General features: G+C 52.7%; 1 protein-coding gene across 2 annotated transcripts in view; it reads left to right on the top strand.

The window, feature by feature from the left end:
* The first annotated feature begins 8,661 nt into the window (after positions 1-8,661).
* MYPOP (Myb related transcription factor, partner of profilin) overlaps positions 8,662-16,628 on the top strand; it is a 12,212-nt gene continuing 4,245 nt past the window's right edge. Inside the window, exons 1-2 of one of the 2 annotated variants that reach the window (XM_032177721.2) lie at positions 8,662-8,839; positions 9,589-10,139. In XM_032177721.2, the coding sequence (XP_032033612.1) occupies positions 9,641-10,139 (499 nt within the window). In that variant the 5' untranslated portion in view covers positions 8,662-8,839; positions 9,589-9,640. Of the gene's footprint in view, positions 8,840-9,030; positions 10,140-16,628 lie in introns of both variants that reach the window. The other variant, XM_032177722.2, reaches the window with a different exon arrangement.

Here is a 16,628-nt window from a genome sequence, read left to right as displayed (position 1 = left end):
ACAGGAAAGGAATGCACTGGGGCTCTGGGGAGGCATCCAGGGAGTCTGGACTGAAGCAGGTGCTGTGTCAAAGTCCAGCCTGGAGCCCGTGAGAAGGCTGCATGCAGAGAGTTATGGGAAGAGGTACAGAGAGCTCTGCAGATGTGGACAGGTCGAGGCCAGATGCAGGACAACTGGTCATTCTCCTGCATCTGCCCCATTCCTGCACTTACCTCCCATGAACCAGAGACCAGGCAGGCAGGCAGATGGAGAGCACACAGGGCAGCCTCCTGGGCTCAGAGGAGATACACAGGGGCAGAGTAGGCATGCAGGGGCCACTGGAGACTTGTGCATGGCGCCCGTGTGCATCAGACACCACCTCACCCACCCCTGAGAAAATCAGAGAAGACAGCAGCAAGACTCCATGCAGAGAAGCAAATGCTTCAGAACGGCCTCTTCCCTCCAGCACCACTTTGGGCTTAGGAGAGATTGTAGGGGAATAGTTCTACACCCACAAAGAACCAGGGAAGGAAGACTAGATTCACTAAGGGTAGACCTAGAGCCTTACAGAGTCCCCATTGTGCCCTGAAGTATATAAGGCCAAGGCTTTGTCTCTGCACCTCACACTCCCACAGTGGCCAAGAATGCCCACCACTGTGTTGGTCTCTGAAACTGGATTTGTTTTTGGAACATGAGAGTAAACGTTCAATCTAACAACTACCTTCTAGAGAATTTTATACAAAAGGAAGGAAAATTGGCAATTATCTTGCCTGCCCAGCTTACCGAGTAACTGGGACTACAGGCATGTGCCACCACGCCCGGGTAATTTTTGTATTTTTAGTAGACATGGGGTTTCACCATGTTGCCCAGGCTGGTCTCAAACTCCTGACCTCAAATGATCTACCCGCCTAGGCCTCCCAAAATGCTAGAATTACAGGAGTGAGCCACTGCACCCGGCCAAGATCGCACTATTAACAAAAGTCTTTGTTTTTAATTTGTACTAAGAATGTTGAGAGATCACTTTTAGGTTTATCATTCAGTTTCTCCTTCTCTCTGCCCTCCCACAAAAAGTCTTGCTCTGTCACCCAGGCTGGAATGCAGTGGAGTGGTCATAGCTCACAGCAGCCTCGAACTCCTGGCCTCAAGCAATCCTCCCTCCTAGGCCTCACAAAGTGCTGGGATTACATGCATGAGCCACTGTGCCTGATCCAGATTCTCTCTTAAGTGTCTCTCCGTCTGTCGTTTTTGCCTTCTTCCTCTGCCCTCCTTCCTTTCTCCTTTCTCCCTCCCCACGTTCCTTCCTTCCCACCCTTGTTCCTTCCCTCCCTCTTATCCAGTCCGAAACAGAAGTCTCACATTCATTAGGAAATCCTCTTGGCTGTAGCTTCAACATCCATCCCAAATCTGATCATCTGTTCTCCAGCGCACTATCCTCCAGTGCCCCACCACCTCTCACCCAGAGTACTGCAGTCACCTCCTCAATGATCTTCCTGCTTCTACTCTCAACCCCTAAGGGTATATTTTCAGGCTGGACATAGTGGCTCATTCCTGTAATCCCAGCACTTTGGGGGGCCGAGGCAGGTGGATCATTTGAGGCCAGGGGTTCAAGACCAGCCTGGTCAACATGGCGAAACCCCATCTCTGCTAAAAATCAAAAAGTAGCCGGGCATGGTGGTGCACACCTGTAATCCCAGCTACCTGGGAGGCTGAGGCACAAGAATCTTTGAGCCTGGGAGGCACAGGTTGCAGTGAGCCGAGAAGCTGCCACTGCACTCCATCCTGAGCAACAGCAGAGGGAGACTATCTCAAAATAAAAAAAGTATATTTTATTTTATTTCTCTCTCTTTTTTTTTTGAGATGGAGTCTCGCTCAGTCGCCTAGGCTGGAATGCAGTAGCTTGATCTCAGCCCACTGCAACCTCCATCTCCCAGATTCAAGCAAGTCTCCTGCCTCAGGCTCCCGAGTAGCTGGGATTCCAGGTGCCTGCTATCACGCCTGGCTAATTTTTGTATTTTTAGTACAGATGGGGTTTTGCCATGTTGACCAGGCTGGTCTCAAACTCCTGACCTCAAGTGATGCACCTGCCTCGGCCTCCCACAGTGTTGGGATTACAGGCGTGAGCCACTGTGCCCAGCCAAGAGTATATTTTCAAAACCCAGCAAAATGATCCCATTAAAACACAAGCCAGCTCACCTCCCTCCTCTGCTCAGAGCCCTCCTGTGGTCACTGTCTCACTCCGACTAAAAGCCAAAATCCTCATCTCAGCCCACAAGGCCCCACACAATCTGCCTCTCACCCAAGTCTGGCTCTTTTCCCACCCTCTCCCGTTTGCTCGGTCTTCTCCAGCCACTTTGGCCTCTAAGCTGTTCCCCGAACACTTCTGGAACATTCTGGCCTCGGGGCCTTTGTACTCACCCTTCTGGCTCCTTGGACAGCTCTTGGCCCAGATACCCACATGACCTACTCTGCCACTTCCTGCAAGCCTTTGCTCAAAGGCCACCTTCTCCCCGAGGCCTTCCCACCCACATATTCCTGATCCCTCCAACCCATCTCTACTTTTCTTTCCTCCTTAGCACTTACCACCATCTAACATGCCACGTGGCCAAGTTGTTTATCATGTCTCTGGTCGTAATGGTCAGTTTCACGTGTCAGCTTGTCTAGACCGCTGTCCCCATTCAGTCAAATATGAATCCAGCTGCTGCTGTGAAGATATCTCACAGATGTGATTAAAGACTATAATTAGTTTACCTTAAGGAAGGAAATTTATCCTAGATAATCTGAGGGGGCGGTGGCTCATACCTGTAATCCCAACACTTTGGGAGGCCAAGGCAGGTGGATCCCCTGAAGTCAGGAGTTCAAGACCAGACTGGCCAACATAGTGAAACCCTGTCTCTACTAAAAATACAAAAGTCAGCCAGACATGGTAGCAGGCACCCGTAGTCCCAGCTACTTGGAAGGCTGAGGCAGGAGAGTCGCTTGAACCTGGGAGGCGGAGGTTGCAGTGAGCCGAGTTCGCACCACTGCACTCCAGCCTGGGTGACAGAGTGAGACTCTGTCTCAAGTAATAATAATAATAGGCCAGTGCAGTGGCTCACGCCTGTAATCCCAACACTTTGGGAGGCCGAGGCAGGCGGATCACCTGAGGTCAGGAGTTCGAGACCAGCCTGGCCAACATGGTGAAACCCTGTCTCTACTAAAAATACAAAAAAATTAGCTGGGCGTGGTGGTGGGCGCCTGTAGTCCCAGCTACTCAGGAGGCTGAGGCAGGAGAATTGCTTGAACTGGGGCAGCGGAGGTTGGCAGTGAGCCGAAATCGTGCCACTGCACTCCAACCTGGGCGACAGAGCAAGACTCCGTCTCTATAAATAATAATAATAATCTAAGTGGACCTGCTGCAATCAGTCAAAAGGTTTTCAGAGCAGAGCCGAAGCTTCCCTGAGGAAATTCTGCCTGTAGACAGTGGCTTCAGTTCATGCCCAAAGCTCCAGCCTGCACTTTCCGATGGTGCCCTGTGTATGGATTTTGAAGTTGCTTAGCCAGCCCTACAATCCTGTAAGGCAATTCCTTGCAACAGATCACTTCATACATACCCCCTACTGGCTCTGTTCCTCTGTGTGATCCCTGATTGATAAAGTGAGCTACTTCCTGTCCATCCCCCATCCCCAGCTAGAAAGGAAGCTCTGAGAGTGGAGTTCAGTATTTTATTCACTGCTGTATCCCAGGTGCCTACAGCAGCACTTTTTTTTCTTTTTTTTGAGACGGAGTTTCACTCTTGTTGCCCGGCTAGAGTGCAGTGGCACCATCTCAGCTCACTGCAACCTCCGCTCTGGTTCAAGCGATTCTCCTGCCTCCACCTCCCAAGTAGCTGGGATTATAGGCGTGCACCACCACACTCGGCTAATTGTATATTTTCAGTAGAGACAGGGGTTCACCATGTTGGCCAGGCTGGTCTTGAACTCCTGACCTCATCATCCACCCGCCTCAGCCTCCCAAAGTGCTGGGATTACAGGCATGAGCCACCATGCCTGGCCACTTTTTTTTTTTTTTAAGACAGGGTATCAGCCAGTGCAGTGGCTCGCACCTGTAATCCCAGCATTTTGGGAGGCTGAGGCAGCAGGATCACTTGAGCCCAGGAGTTCAAAACCAGCCTGGGTGATGTAGCCGGACCTCGTCTCTATCTTTTGAATTAAAAAAAAGAAAAGAAAAGAAAAGACGGAGTCTCGCTTTGTCGTCCAGGCTGGAGTGCAGTGGCAAGATAAGAGCTTGCTGCAGCCTGAACTCCTGGCCTCAAGCAATCCTCCTACCTCAGCCTCCCAAAGTGCTGGGATTACAGGCATGAGCAACCAGGCCCAGCCCTAGGGCAGCACTTAATATGCTTGTTGCACCCATTTCTTTTAGCATTAAAACAACACAAAACAAAACAAAAATTTAGCTTCCACTCCACCTCTGCCTCCAGCCCTCTTCCATGTACCTGATGGGATCCTGGACGCTCTTCTTCATTCCCCAAACCTCCCCAGGCCTTTCATACCCACCACATCCCAAACCACTTCAGCATCTTACCCCCATGCCTGCTACCCCTCAAGTCGCCATCTTGGGCGGCCCTACCATGTAATGTACCCTGTCTCCAGGGCCAGAGATCTAGGCTTCGTCCCTCACCCCTCACAGCCCATCAGGCTCCAAGTCCTGTCCATGCTTTCTCCTAAATATCTCTCCTTGCAACTCCCTAAGTATTCCTGGACTCACTAATGGGTCAAGATTCACAGTTTGGGCTGGACTCAGTGGCTTACGCCTGTAATCCCAACACTCTGGGAGGCTGAGGCCTCCCAGAGGATTGCTCGAGCCCAGGAATTTGAGACCAGCCTGGGCAACACAGTGAGATCTTGTCTCTACAAAAAATTTTAAAACAGCCGGGCATGGTGGTGTGTGCCTATAGTTCCAGCTACTCTGGAGGCTGAGGTGGGAGGGTGAGCCTGGAAGTTTGAGTCATGATTGTACCACTGCACTCCAGTCTGGGCCAAAGAGCAAGTCTCTGCCTCAAAAAAAAAAAGCTCACAACTCACAGTTTTGAAAATGTGGCCCTTGGCCAGGCACAGTGGCTCACGCCTGTAATCCCAGCTAGCACTTTGGGAGGACAAGGCAGGCAGATCATCTGAGGTCAGGAGTTTGAGACCAGCCTGGCCAACATGGGTGAAACCCCATCTCTACTAAAAACACAAAAATTAGCCGGGTGTGGTGGTGTGCCCCTGTAGTCCCAGGTACTTGGGAGGCTGAGACAGGAGAATCGCTTGAACCAGGGAGGCAGAGGTTGCTGTGAGCCGAGATCACACCATTGCTCTCCAGCCTGGGCGACAAGAGCAAAACTCTGTCAAGAAAAGAAAAGATAAGAAAAGAAAAAAGAGGCAAGACAAGAAAGAAAATGTGGCCCTAGAAAGCCTTCCCTGACCCACCCTCATCCCAGGAGTCTTGCCCTCTGACTTCCCGCATCCAGCTTCCAGCTACCCACATCTGTGGAGCTCCATACCCCACTGCCTGTGGCTCTCCACCTCCCACTGTCTCATAAACCCCAAGCCAGATTTAGACTCAACTCTCTGCCTGGACTGCCGTGGAGCCAGCAGCTCCCTGAATACCTCCCCGGGGTCCCCAGTGCATTTGTTTCCTGTGGCTGCCATGACAAGGTACCACAAACTGGGTGGTTTAAAACAAGAGAAACATGGCCAGGCACGTTGGCTCACACCTACAATCCTAGCACTTTGGGGGGCCAAGGCAGGCGGATCACCTGAGGTCAGGAGTTCAAGACCAGCCTGGCCAACATTGTGAAACCCCATCTCGACTAAAAATACAAAAATTAGCTGGGCATGGTGGCATACGCCTGTAATCCCAGTTACCCGGGAGACTGAGGCAGGAGAATCGCTGGAATCCGGGAGGCGGAGGCTGCAGTGAGCCGAGATGGTGCCACTGTACTCCAGCCTGGGCAACAGAGCAAGACTCCATCTCAAAAAAAAAAAGAGAGAGAGAGAGAGAAACGTATTGTCTCCCAGATTCACCAGGCTGAAAACCCGAAATCAAGGCATGGGCGTGGCCTCACTCCCGACAAGGCTCTAGGGGGTGATCTTTCCTGGCTTCTTCCAGCTTCTGATAGCACAGGGCCTTCCTGGGCTTGTGGCTGCATCACCCCCATCTCTGCTTCTGTCACCATAGAATTGTCTTCCCTGTGTGTCTCCTCTTCTTATAAAGACACCAAGAATGAGGAATTGAAGGGTCCACCCTACACTGGTATGGCCTCATCTTAAAGAATTCCCTCTCCAAGGACCCTAGTTCCAAATAAGGTCACATTCTGAAGCACTGGGGCATCAGGACTTCAGCCTCTCTTTTGGGGGGGAAACAGTTCAACCTGTTGGTCACTTTACACTCACATATCTTTTTTTGTTTGTGGTTTTTTTTTGTTCTTATTTTTTAAATTTAATTAATTAATTAATTTATTTATTTATTTATTTATTTGAGGCAAAGTCTCACGCTGTCCCCCAGGCTGGAATGCAGTGGTGCGATCTCAGCTCACTGCAAGCTCAGCCTCCCGGGTTCACGCCATTCTCCTGCCTCAGCCTCCCAAGTAGCTGGGACTTCAGGCGCCTGCCACCACGCCCGGCTAATTTTTTGTATTTTTAGTGGAGACAGGGTTTCACCATGTTAGCCAGGATGGTCTCAATCTCCTGACCTCATGATCCACCTGCCTCGGCCTCCCAAAGTGCTGGATTACAGGCGTGAGCCACCACGCCCAGCCTTTTTTTTATTTTTTTGAGACAGAGTCTCACTCTGTCACCCAGGCTGGAGTGCAGTGGTGAGATCTCGGTTCACTGCAATCTGTGCCTCCTAGGCTCAAGAGATTCTCCTGCCTCAGCCTCCCGAGTAGCTAGGATTACAGGCACACGCCACCACACCCAGCTAATTTTTTTTTTTTTTTTGTATTTTTAGTAGAGACAGGGTTTCACCATGTTGGCCAGGCTGGTCTCGAAGTCCTGACCTCAGATGATCCACCTGTCTTAGCCTCCCAAAGTGTTGGGATTAGAGGCGTGAGCCACTGCGCCCAGCCTTACATTCACCATATCTTACCTGACCCCACACCCCCAAGTAGTAACCTGGGCCAGAGACTTGGGTTTCACCTAGACATCTTCCTTTTCCTCGCTAGCGCAACACTCACCATGCTTTCCATATATTCTCTCAAATGTCTTTCCGTGTCCCCCCTTGACACTGTCCCTGTCTTATTCTAGTCTCCCCCCCTTTCTTAATCCTTTTCTTACCCCTGCTCATGACTTTTTTTGACTCTGCCCAGTAGTCTTGCTCCCTCCCACCCACCCTCCACACAGCAGGCAAAGGGGCCTTTTTTTCTCTCTCTCTTCTTTTGAGACAGGGTCTCACTCTGTTGCCCAAGCTGGAGGGCAGTGGCCTGATCATAACTCACTGCAGCCTACAACTCCTGGGCTCAAGCGATCCTCCCGCCTCAGCCTCCCAAGTAGCTGGGACTACAAGTACGTATTTTTTTTTTTTTTTTGAGACGGAGTCTCACTCTGTTGCCCAGGTGGAGTGCAGTGGTGCAATCTCAGCTCACTGCAACCTCCGCCCCCCGGGTTTAAGCGATTCTCGTGCCTCAGCCTCCCGAGTAGCTGGGATTACAGGCATGCACCACCATGCCCAGCTAATTTTTGTATTTTCAGTAGAAATGGGGTTTCACTATGTTGGCCAGGCTTGTCTCGAACCCCTGACCTCAGGTGATCCGCCCGCCTTGGCCTCCCAAAGTGCTGAGATTACAGGCGTCAACTCCACCGCGCTCGGCCCAGGCTACGGATTTTAGCTTTTATGATCATTGTACCAGGAACTGTGTAAGTGCTCATGTATATTTATTGAGTCGATGAATGAAGCACCCCTTGTCGAATGACCTTGAGGACTCCTGCAGGATGCTAGCGAACACATTTCTCAGCCGGACTGAGCTCCATCATCCTGCCATGCGGCTCAACCCACCTGCGTTCTGGCTTCATTCCTGTCTCCCTGCACTTGCTTAAAGTCGTGCCGGCGTCAGGATCTCCCTTCCTACCAGCCAAGAATCTCTTCCCTCTTCTCTTCCCCGCTCCTCGAGGTAAAGGTGCGCACAGAGGGACCCCCAAGGCGTGATTGGAAGGCTTGTGGGTTGCTATGGTTACTGCATCCGCCCGGGGCGGGACATCCCCAGGACGCCCAACCTCTAGGGGTGCGAGGTAGGAAGCTCTGGAGTGGCCCAGTGCAGGGGCGGGCAAGCCAGGAGGCAAAGCGGTTTCCTCACGCCTCCACCCCACCCACACAGTTGTCAAGGAGACAAAGCCCTTAATTTCAGCGCTGCCTCCCTCCTCTTTCTCCTAGAGAAAGGGACAGTTGCATAGTTAGAGGGCAGGGTGGGCTGGAAGACTGTCCGAAAGGCTGGGTACTGGCGCGCTCCCAGCATCTCTCCCATCCAGGCTCGCAACGCCTGCGCCGAAACCAGGTCCCGGGTACGACCCGAGGCACGCGCATGCGCGCGACGGAGTTTTGCGCGTGCGCCGTTGTGACCCCAGAAGGCTAGGGGTACCAGCGCGGCGCTAACGTTGCGGCTGCGCAGTTGCGGCCTGCTGGTGGGGCTCGGCGGAGCGCAGTTCTACGCCTGCGCTGTGCTGGGGTAGGTGGGAATGAAACCCAGGCGGTAAGGGCATTGGGGCCGACTGGCCCTGGTCGCGCCTGCGCCTTGGCATGCGGGGCGGCCGGAGGCGGGGCCGAAAGAGGGGAGGGAGGGAGGCGGGGGGTGGGAACAGGCCGCAGAAGCCCGAGCCCTGACCCACCGGCGGCTGCGGCGGCGCCGGTGAGTGACCCGTGGCCCGACTCGGTCCCCACCCTCCGCGACCCTCGCTCTCCCTGCCGTCCCCCGTAGCCTCCGCTGTCTCCTTGTGATACGGGACCCCCGTTGCCTCCAGAACTCCCCTTAATTTCTGGCAATCCCCAGAGCCCCCACAATCCTCGCAGACCCTGATCCCTAATATTTGATCGTTCCAGCTCTTCCAGTGATACAGGAGCTCCCACCTCACCATTATTCCTGGACATCCCCTCTAAGGGCCCTTCTCATATCGGTCTTACAGACGCCCCGTTGCCTCCTAGAGCCCCTAGAGCGCCTCCTCTGCTCCAGATTCCCCCCCTTCTTGCTGCATCCCCCCTTCCGCATCTCCTTATCTTCATGCATCTAAGACCCCCCCACGAGGCACCCCCATCCTCCGTCCATTTCCTGTCCTCCCGTGCCCCCATTCTCTAACTCCTGCAGACACCTCCTCTCCTCGCACTTTTCCTCCTTTCCTTCCATCCCTCCAGACCCTCCCCCAATTTCTATCAACTCTTCAGCGTGGCACTTCGCGCCGCGCGAAGTCCGAGCCGAGCGCTCAGCCGGTATCAGCTATTCTTAGGCGCTTCCGACTTCCCCGGGTGCCCGTCGCCCCCGCCCGCCCCCCGCCCCCACTCCTGCCCCCGGGAACTAAGGAGCTCTCGGCCCGGCGGTCCGGGCGAGGCGGCGGCGGGGGGACCCCCCAGCCCCAGCCAGCCCCATGCGCCCTTTGCCCGCAGCGCCGGCGCCCCCCATGCGCCAGACAGCAGGACGGCGGCGTCGGGGGGCGCCATGGCCTCGGCGGCGGCGGGCGAAGCGGAGGAAACCACCCGGTTGCGCAAGCCGCGCTTCTCATTCGAAGAGAACCAGATCCTGATCCGCGAGGTGCGCGCCCACTACCCGCAGCTCTACGGCGCGCAGAGCCGTCGGGTGAGCGTGGCAGAGCGGCGGCGCGTGTGGGACGGCATCGCCGCCAAGATCAACGGTATCACCAGCTGGAAGCGCACGGGCCAGGAGGTGCAGAAGCGCTGGAACGACTTCAAGCGCCGCACCAAGGAGAAGCTTGCTCGCGTGCCGCACTCCACGCAGGGCGCCGGGCCCGCCGCGGAGGACGCCTTCTCCGCGGAAGAGGAGACCATTTTTGCCATCCTGGGGCCAGGTGTGGCGGCGCCAGGGGCAGGTGCTGGGGCGGAGGAGCCCCCTGCGGCCCCCTCTTCACAGCCGCCGCCCCTAAGCGCCTGCCCCCAGCGCTACGTGTTGTCGGAAGACCGCCGGGAGGATCGACGTGCAGGTGAGTGTCTTCAGAGTCGGCTGTGTGCCTGCGCTGTTCCAAGCCTTTTACCTGTTTCATCAAAGCCTTGCTGCAGCCCTGTGAGGTGGATGCTGTCCTTCACCCCATTTTATAGCTAGGGAAACTGAAGCTCAGAAAAATGAAATGACTTGCCTCAGTTCCAATAGCTAGTAACTACCAAAGAGTCAGGAATGGAACCAGACTTAGGAGGCCTGACTCAGGTCCACACCTGGGATCATCAGCACAGGCAGGATTTCATTAAATGCAGTGTCGAGTAGTGACTCTGGAGGCAGGCTGCCTGGGCTCCGATCACAACTTTGCCACTCAACTGTGTCATCTGAGTAAGTTACTGCACTTCAGCTGCTGCATCTGTAAAATGGAGATAAAAATAGCCTGCACCTCAAAGCGTTGCTGTGAAGATTAAATGAGCTAATATGGGTAAGTTGCTTAGTTCAGCACCTCCTCAACTCTCATTGTTAGTTCTTGATAGAATCATCAATGCGGTGAGATGCATACTATTTCATAAATAAAAGACTCAGACATGTTTGGTAATTTTCCCAAGGTCATACCTTGGATAGAGGTGTGGAGAGCTGACTACAGAAACTTCCTGCTTAGCCTTGATTCTGGATTATTTCTTCTACAGCCGTTCCCTGAGCACCTGCCCCATGCTCGATGAGGTTGGGGACACATGGATGACTGAGCCAGTCTAGTAGGGGGGTGGGGAAGACAGTGATGACTTGAAGGAGCAGGGCTGGGGTAGGGGATCCTAGGGACTGTGGGAGCCCAGAGGGGGTTTCTGATTTCGGTGGGGAGGTGGGTATGGGGGGGGGTGTCCAGGAGGGCTTCCTGGAGGAGGGGACATCAGAGCTGAGATGCAAAGAGTAAGAATGAAGAAGAACTGGGAAAGTATTTTTGGTAGAGGGAACAGCATGTACAATGGCTTGGAGGCAAGAAAGCTTGGCCAATTTGGGAAACTAAAAGAAGTTGCGGGGAAAAGGGTGTAGAGTGGAAAGGTTGAAGACAAGTAACATTTTGAGATGAGTTCAGAAAGGTCAGCAAAGGCCAGACCATACTGGGCCTTTAGGCCAAGGTGAGGAGTTTGGATTTTATCCTGACTGCTATGAGGAGCCACTGAAGAGTTTGGAGAAGGGGAGGAACATGGGCATGATCAAACAAGACAGTTCAAGATTATGTGATTCAGAGAGGTTCATTCACCCACCCAAGGTCATACAGCAAGTAAGTGACAGAGTCAGGACTCAAACATAAGTGTGCGTCCAACCCCTAGTCCATGGCACTTAACCACTGAGCAAGATTGCCCAGCAATAACAAGAGTTAATATTGACCAGGAGTTAATGAGTGTGCCAGAATTAGACTACACGTGGCTTGGCAGTCAAGGTCAGGGATTTGGACTTACTATTTTTTTGTTTTGTTTTTTGTTTTGAGACGGAGTCTCGCTCTGTTGCCCAGGCTGGAGTGCAGTGGCAAAATCTTGGCTTGCTGCAACCTCCGCCTCCCCAAGTTCAAGTGATTCTCCTGCCTCAGCCTCCTGAGTAGCTGGGATTACAGGCGCCTGCCACCATGCCCAGGTAATTTTTGTATTTTTAGTAGAGACGGGATTTCACCATGTTGACCAGGCTGGTCTCGAACTCCTGACCTCAGGTGATCCACCTCAGCCTCCCAAAGTGCTGGGATTACAGGCCTGAGCCACCATGCCCGGCCTGGACTTGCTCTTGAGGGCATTCAGGAGGCATGAAAATCTCTTAAGCAGGAAGGTGACACAATCACATGGGACCCCTTGTTCTCAAACCTTGAATCAAACCTCAGTGTTTCCATCTGTGAGATGGCCCCAAAGGACCAGAGCAGAGATGGCCAACTTATTTTTTCAGAAACTTGTTACCACTTCATTCACTCATTTAGCAAATATATATTGAGAACCTCATCCAAGGCAGACACTGTGGTAGGTGCAGGGAATAATGTAGAGAAAAAGACAAAATCCCCTTCCCTTATGGAGCCGACATTCTTTTTTGTTTGTTTGGTTTTGTTTTTTGTTTTTTTGAGACTGAGTTTTGCTGTTGTTGCCCAGGCTGGAGTGAAATGGCGCGATCTCGGCTCACCGCAACCTCCGCCTCCCAGGTTCAAGCAGTTCTCCTGTCTCATCCTCCCGAGTAGCTGAGATTACAGGCATGCGCCACCATGCCTGGCTAATTTTGTATTTTTAGTAGAGACGGGGTTTCTCCATGTTGGTCAGGCTGGTCTCGAGCTCCCGACCTCAGGTGATCTGCCCGCTTTGGCCACCTAAAGTGCTGGGATTACAGGCGTGAGCCACCACACCCGGCCTGGAGCTGACATTCTATGTAGTTGGAGGAAACAGACCACAAAGAAGTCCCAAAACAGACTGTATACCAGGAGGTGGTGAGAACTAAGAGGATAAATAAGTCATATTCAGAGGATGATGAGTCATGGAAGGCTATACAGACAGGGTAATCAGGGAGGGCTTCTATGAGGAGGTGAAATTCAAGTAGAGATGGGAATAGAGTAAGCCTGACAGACATCTGGGAGAAGGGCACTCCTGCTAGAGGAAACAGCACGTGCAAAGGCTCTGAGGCAGGAACACGCATAGAGCATCCTCGATTAGAGCCTTGCACAGGCCTGGCCAGGCGCAGTGGCTCACGCCTGTAATACTAGCTCTTTGGGAGGCTGAGGCAGGCGGATCACGTGAGGTCGGGAGTTCGAGACCAGCCTAACCAACATGGAGAAATCCCGTCTCTACTAAAAATACAAAATTAGCCAGGCATGGTGGCGCATGCCTGTAATCCCAGCTACTCAGGAAGGCTAAGGAAGGAGAATTGCTTGAACCCGGGAGGCAGAGGTTGCAGTGAGCCATGATCACGCCATTGCACTTCAGCCTGGGCAACAAGAGCGAAACTCCGTCTCAAAAAAAAAAAAAAGAACCATACACAGGCCTGGCATGGTGGCTCACGCCTGCAATCCCAGCACTCTGTGTAGTACCAGCTCACACGCTCATTTACAAGTAGGGAAACTGAGGGCCAGCTGCGGTGGCTCATGCCTGTAATCCCAGCACTTTGGGAGGCCAAGGCGGGTGGATCACCTGAGGTTAGGAGTTCAAGACCAGTCTGGCCAACATGGCGAAACCCCGTCTCTACTAAAAAGTACAAAAATTAGCTGGACGTGGTGGCACATACCTGTAGTCCCAGCTACTCAGGAGGCTGAGGCTGGAGAATCACTTGAACCTGGGAGGTGGAGGTTGCAGTGAGTCGAGATGGTGCTACTGCACTCCAGCGTGAGTGACAGAGCGAGACTCCGTCTTAAAAAAAAAAAACAAGTAGGGAAACTGAGATCCAAAGTTTGCAAATAAATATGATTTTAACTTTTAAACAGTGAAGCCAGGCACAGAGGCATGCCTGTAGTCCCAGAACTTTGGGAGGCTGAGGTGGGAGGATTGCTTGATCCCAGGAGGGCAAGACCAGCCTGGGCAACGAAGTAAGACCCCATCTCTACAAAATTATCCAAAAATTAGCCAGGCATGGTGGCACGGTGCCTTGGTCCCAACTACACATGAGGCTGAGGCATGAGGATCCCTTGAACCTGGGAGGCGGAGGTTGCAGTGAGCCATGATCGCACCACTGCACTCCAACCTGGGCAACACAGTGAGACCCTTCCTCAAAACAACCAAAGACAAAACTCTTGCAGGGGCACTTCTGTGACTCCTGTGAGCCTTGTGGGCGTGAAGGCTGGGCTACTTTCTGTTCCTTTTTACTCAGTAGACTGGAAAAGCCACATTTCTGCAATTCCCACATTCCTTATAAGGAAGATTTGCCACCCACACCCACACCCACACCCACACCCCAGGCCCACAGCCCTTGCCCAAGGAATGGTTAGGAGTATGGACTCTGGCCTGGTGTGGTGGCTCACACCTGTAATTCCAGCACTTTGGGAGGCCGAGGTACGTGGATCCCTTGAGGCCGGGAGTTTGAGACCAGCCTGGCCAATGTGGTGAAACCTTGTCTCTACTAAAAATACAAAAATTAGCCAGGCATGGTGGCACATGCCTATAATTCCAGCTCCTCAGGAGGCTGAGGCAGGAGAATTGCTTGCACTGGGAGGTGGAAACTGAGATTACGCCATTGCACTCCAGCCTGGGTGATGGAATGAGACTCCATCTCAAAAAAAAAAAAAGGCCATGGACTCTGGCCAGGAGCAGTGGCTCACACCGATAATCCTAGCACTTTAGAAGGCCAAGGTGGGAGGATCATTTGAGGCCAGGAGTTTGAGACCAGCCTGAGCAATATAGCAAGGCTCCCATCTCTATAAAACAAACAAAAGAACGGACTCTGGAGTCAACCTGGGTTCAAATCCCTTTTCTGCATATCACTCCATGACACCTCTCTCTGAGCCTCAAATCACCTCATCTATAAAATGGGGCGATGATCATGGTAGCACCTACCCCAGAGAATGGCTGGGAAGACTAGGTGAAATCACGTAAGAGGGAAGCTTAGCCCAGGGCCTGGCGGGAGCAGGTGTCCTGTCACTGTCCGCTGTGCTCATCTCTCTCCCAGCCTCCCTACGTCCTGCTGGTGGCTGGCCCAGGGAGGCTGGACCCCTAGCAGTCAGGGTAGGAGGTGGCTGATTTGTTTGCTTGCTTGTTGGTTTTTGAGACAGGTTCTTGCTCTGTCACCCAGGCTGGAGTGCAATGGTGTGATCTCGGCTCACTGCAACCTCGGCCTCTAGGGTTCAAGCGATTCTTGTACCTCAGCCTCCTGAGTAGCTGAGATCACAGGCGTGTACCACCACACCCGGCTAATTTTTGTATTTTGAGTAGAGATGGGATTTCACCATGTTGGCCAGGCTGGTCTCAAACTCCTGACCTCAGGTGATCCACCTGCCTGGGCCTCTCAAAGTGCTGGGATTACAGGCTGAGCCACCGCGCCCAGCCTGGATGGTTGGTTTTTTGCTTTTGTTATTTTTTTTTCTCTATCTTCTCTCTTTCTTTGGCTGGCTGTTTTTGAGAGAAGAGCAGGGTGATCTGATTTGGCCAAGAAGCAGGAGGCCAGCTTCCCCGAGGAAGGAACGTCTGAAAAAACATCCAAGCTGATGCAAGAGGCAGTGTGAGCCTGGCCCAGGGAACGACACGTGGGAAGACAGAAAGGAGGAGTTGGGGGCAAGCGCTGAGGCCCCATAGCTGTGGGAAGAGGCTGGACTTTCTCCTGTGGGTGCTGGGCGCTCTGGGGCCTGGGACCCAGTCAGCGCTGAGTCTCTGGAAGCCCCAGTTCTTTTCTCATTAAAGAAAAAATGTTGTGCTGGACATCGTTCTAGGCACCGGGTAAACAGAAGGGAGCAATACAAAGCCCTGCCTGATGGAGCTGACATCAGGAGGAGGAGACAGACAGCAGACACAGAGCCATACCGTGCCAGGTGGAGATAAGTGCTGAGAGAGGAATCAGGTAGGGTTAGGGGAGAAAAAAAGAAGGGGACAGGGCCAGCCTGAGCAACATAGCAAAACTCTGTCTCTACAAAAACAAAACAAAAATTAGCCAAGCGTGGTGGTGCACACCTGTAGTCCCAGCTATAGCTACTCAGGAGGCTGAGGTGAGAGAATCGCTTGAGCCGAGGAGGCAGAGGTTGTAGTGAGCTGAGATTGCACCACTGCACTTCAGCCTGGGCGACAGAATGAGACTCCGTCTCAAGAAAAAGAAAAGAAGTAGGCCTGATGTGTTTGAGGATCAGCAAGGAGGCCGGTGTGGCTACAGCCAGGTAACCCAAGAGGGAGGGATGGGAGCTGAGGTCAGGAAGGCGATGGGGGCAGATCGTGCAGGGCCCTAGAGGCCTCAAGGACTTTGCTTTTATCCTGAGTGAGGTGGGAGCCACAGGACGGTTTGAGCATAGAAACAATATCTGACTTGTGTTTTTTTAAACAATTATATTGCGATATAAGGCTGGGCGCGGTGGCTCATGCCTGTAATCCCAGCACTTTGGGAGGCTACGGCGGGCGGATCACAAGGTCAAGAGATTGAGACCATCTGGCCAAAATGGTGAAACCCCGTCTCTACTAAAAATACAAAAATTAGCTGGGCATGGTGGTGTGCACCTATAGTCCCAGCTGCTCAGGCAGCTGAGGGTGGAGAATCTCTTGAACCCTGGAGGCAGAGGTTGCAGTGAGCCGAGATTGCACCACTGTGCTCCAGCCTGGGTAGCTGAATGAGACTCCATCTCAAAAAAAAAAAAAAAAAAAGAAAAGAAAAAATATATATATGGCGATATAATTTCCATACTATACAATCACCTCAAAGTATACGATTTGCTTGAGACCAGGAGTTTGAGACCAGCCTGAGGAAAATAGTGAGACCTCATCTCTACGAGAAAATGAAATTAGCCTGTGGTGGGGTCACACATCTGTGTCCCAGCAGCTCAGGAGGCTGAGATGGGAGGATCGCTTAGCTGGGGAGATTAAGGATGCAGTGAGCCGAGATC

The sequence above is a fragment of the Hylobates moloch genome, unplaced genomic scaffold (assembly GCF_009828535.3).
Source record: "Hylobates moloch isolate HMO894 unplaced genomic scaffold, HMol_V3 SCAFFOLD_15, whole genome shotgun sequence".
In the NCBI taxonomy this organism is placed as follows: Eukaryota; Metazoa; Chordata; class Mammalia; order Primates; family Hylobatidae; genus Hylobates; species Hylobates moloch.
The sequence above is the reverse complement of the archived record's forward strand: the minus strand, read 5'-3'. Positions and strand labels throughout refer to the sequence as shown.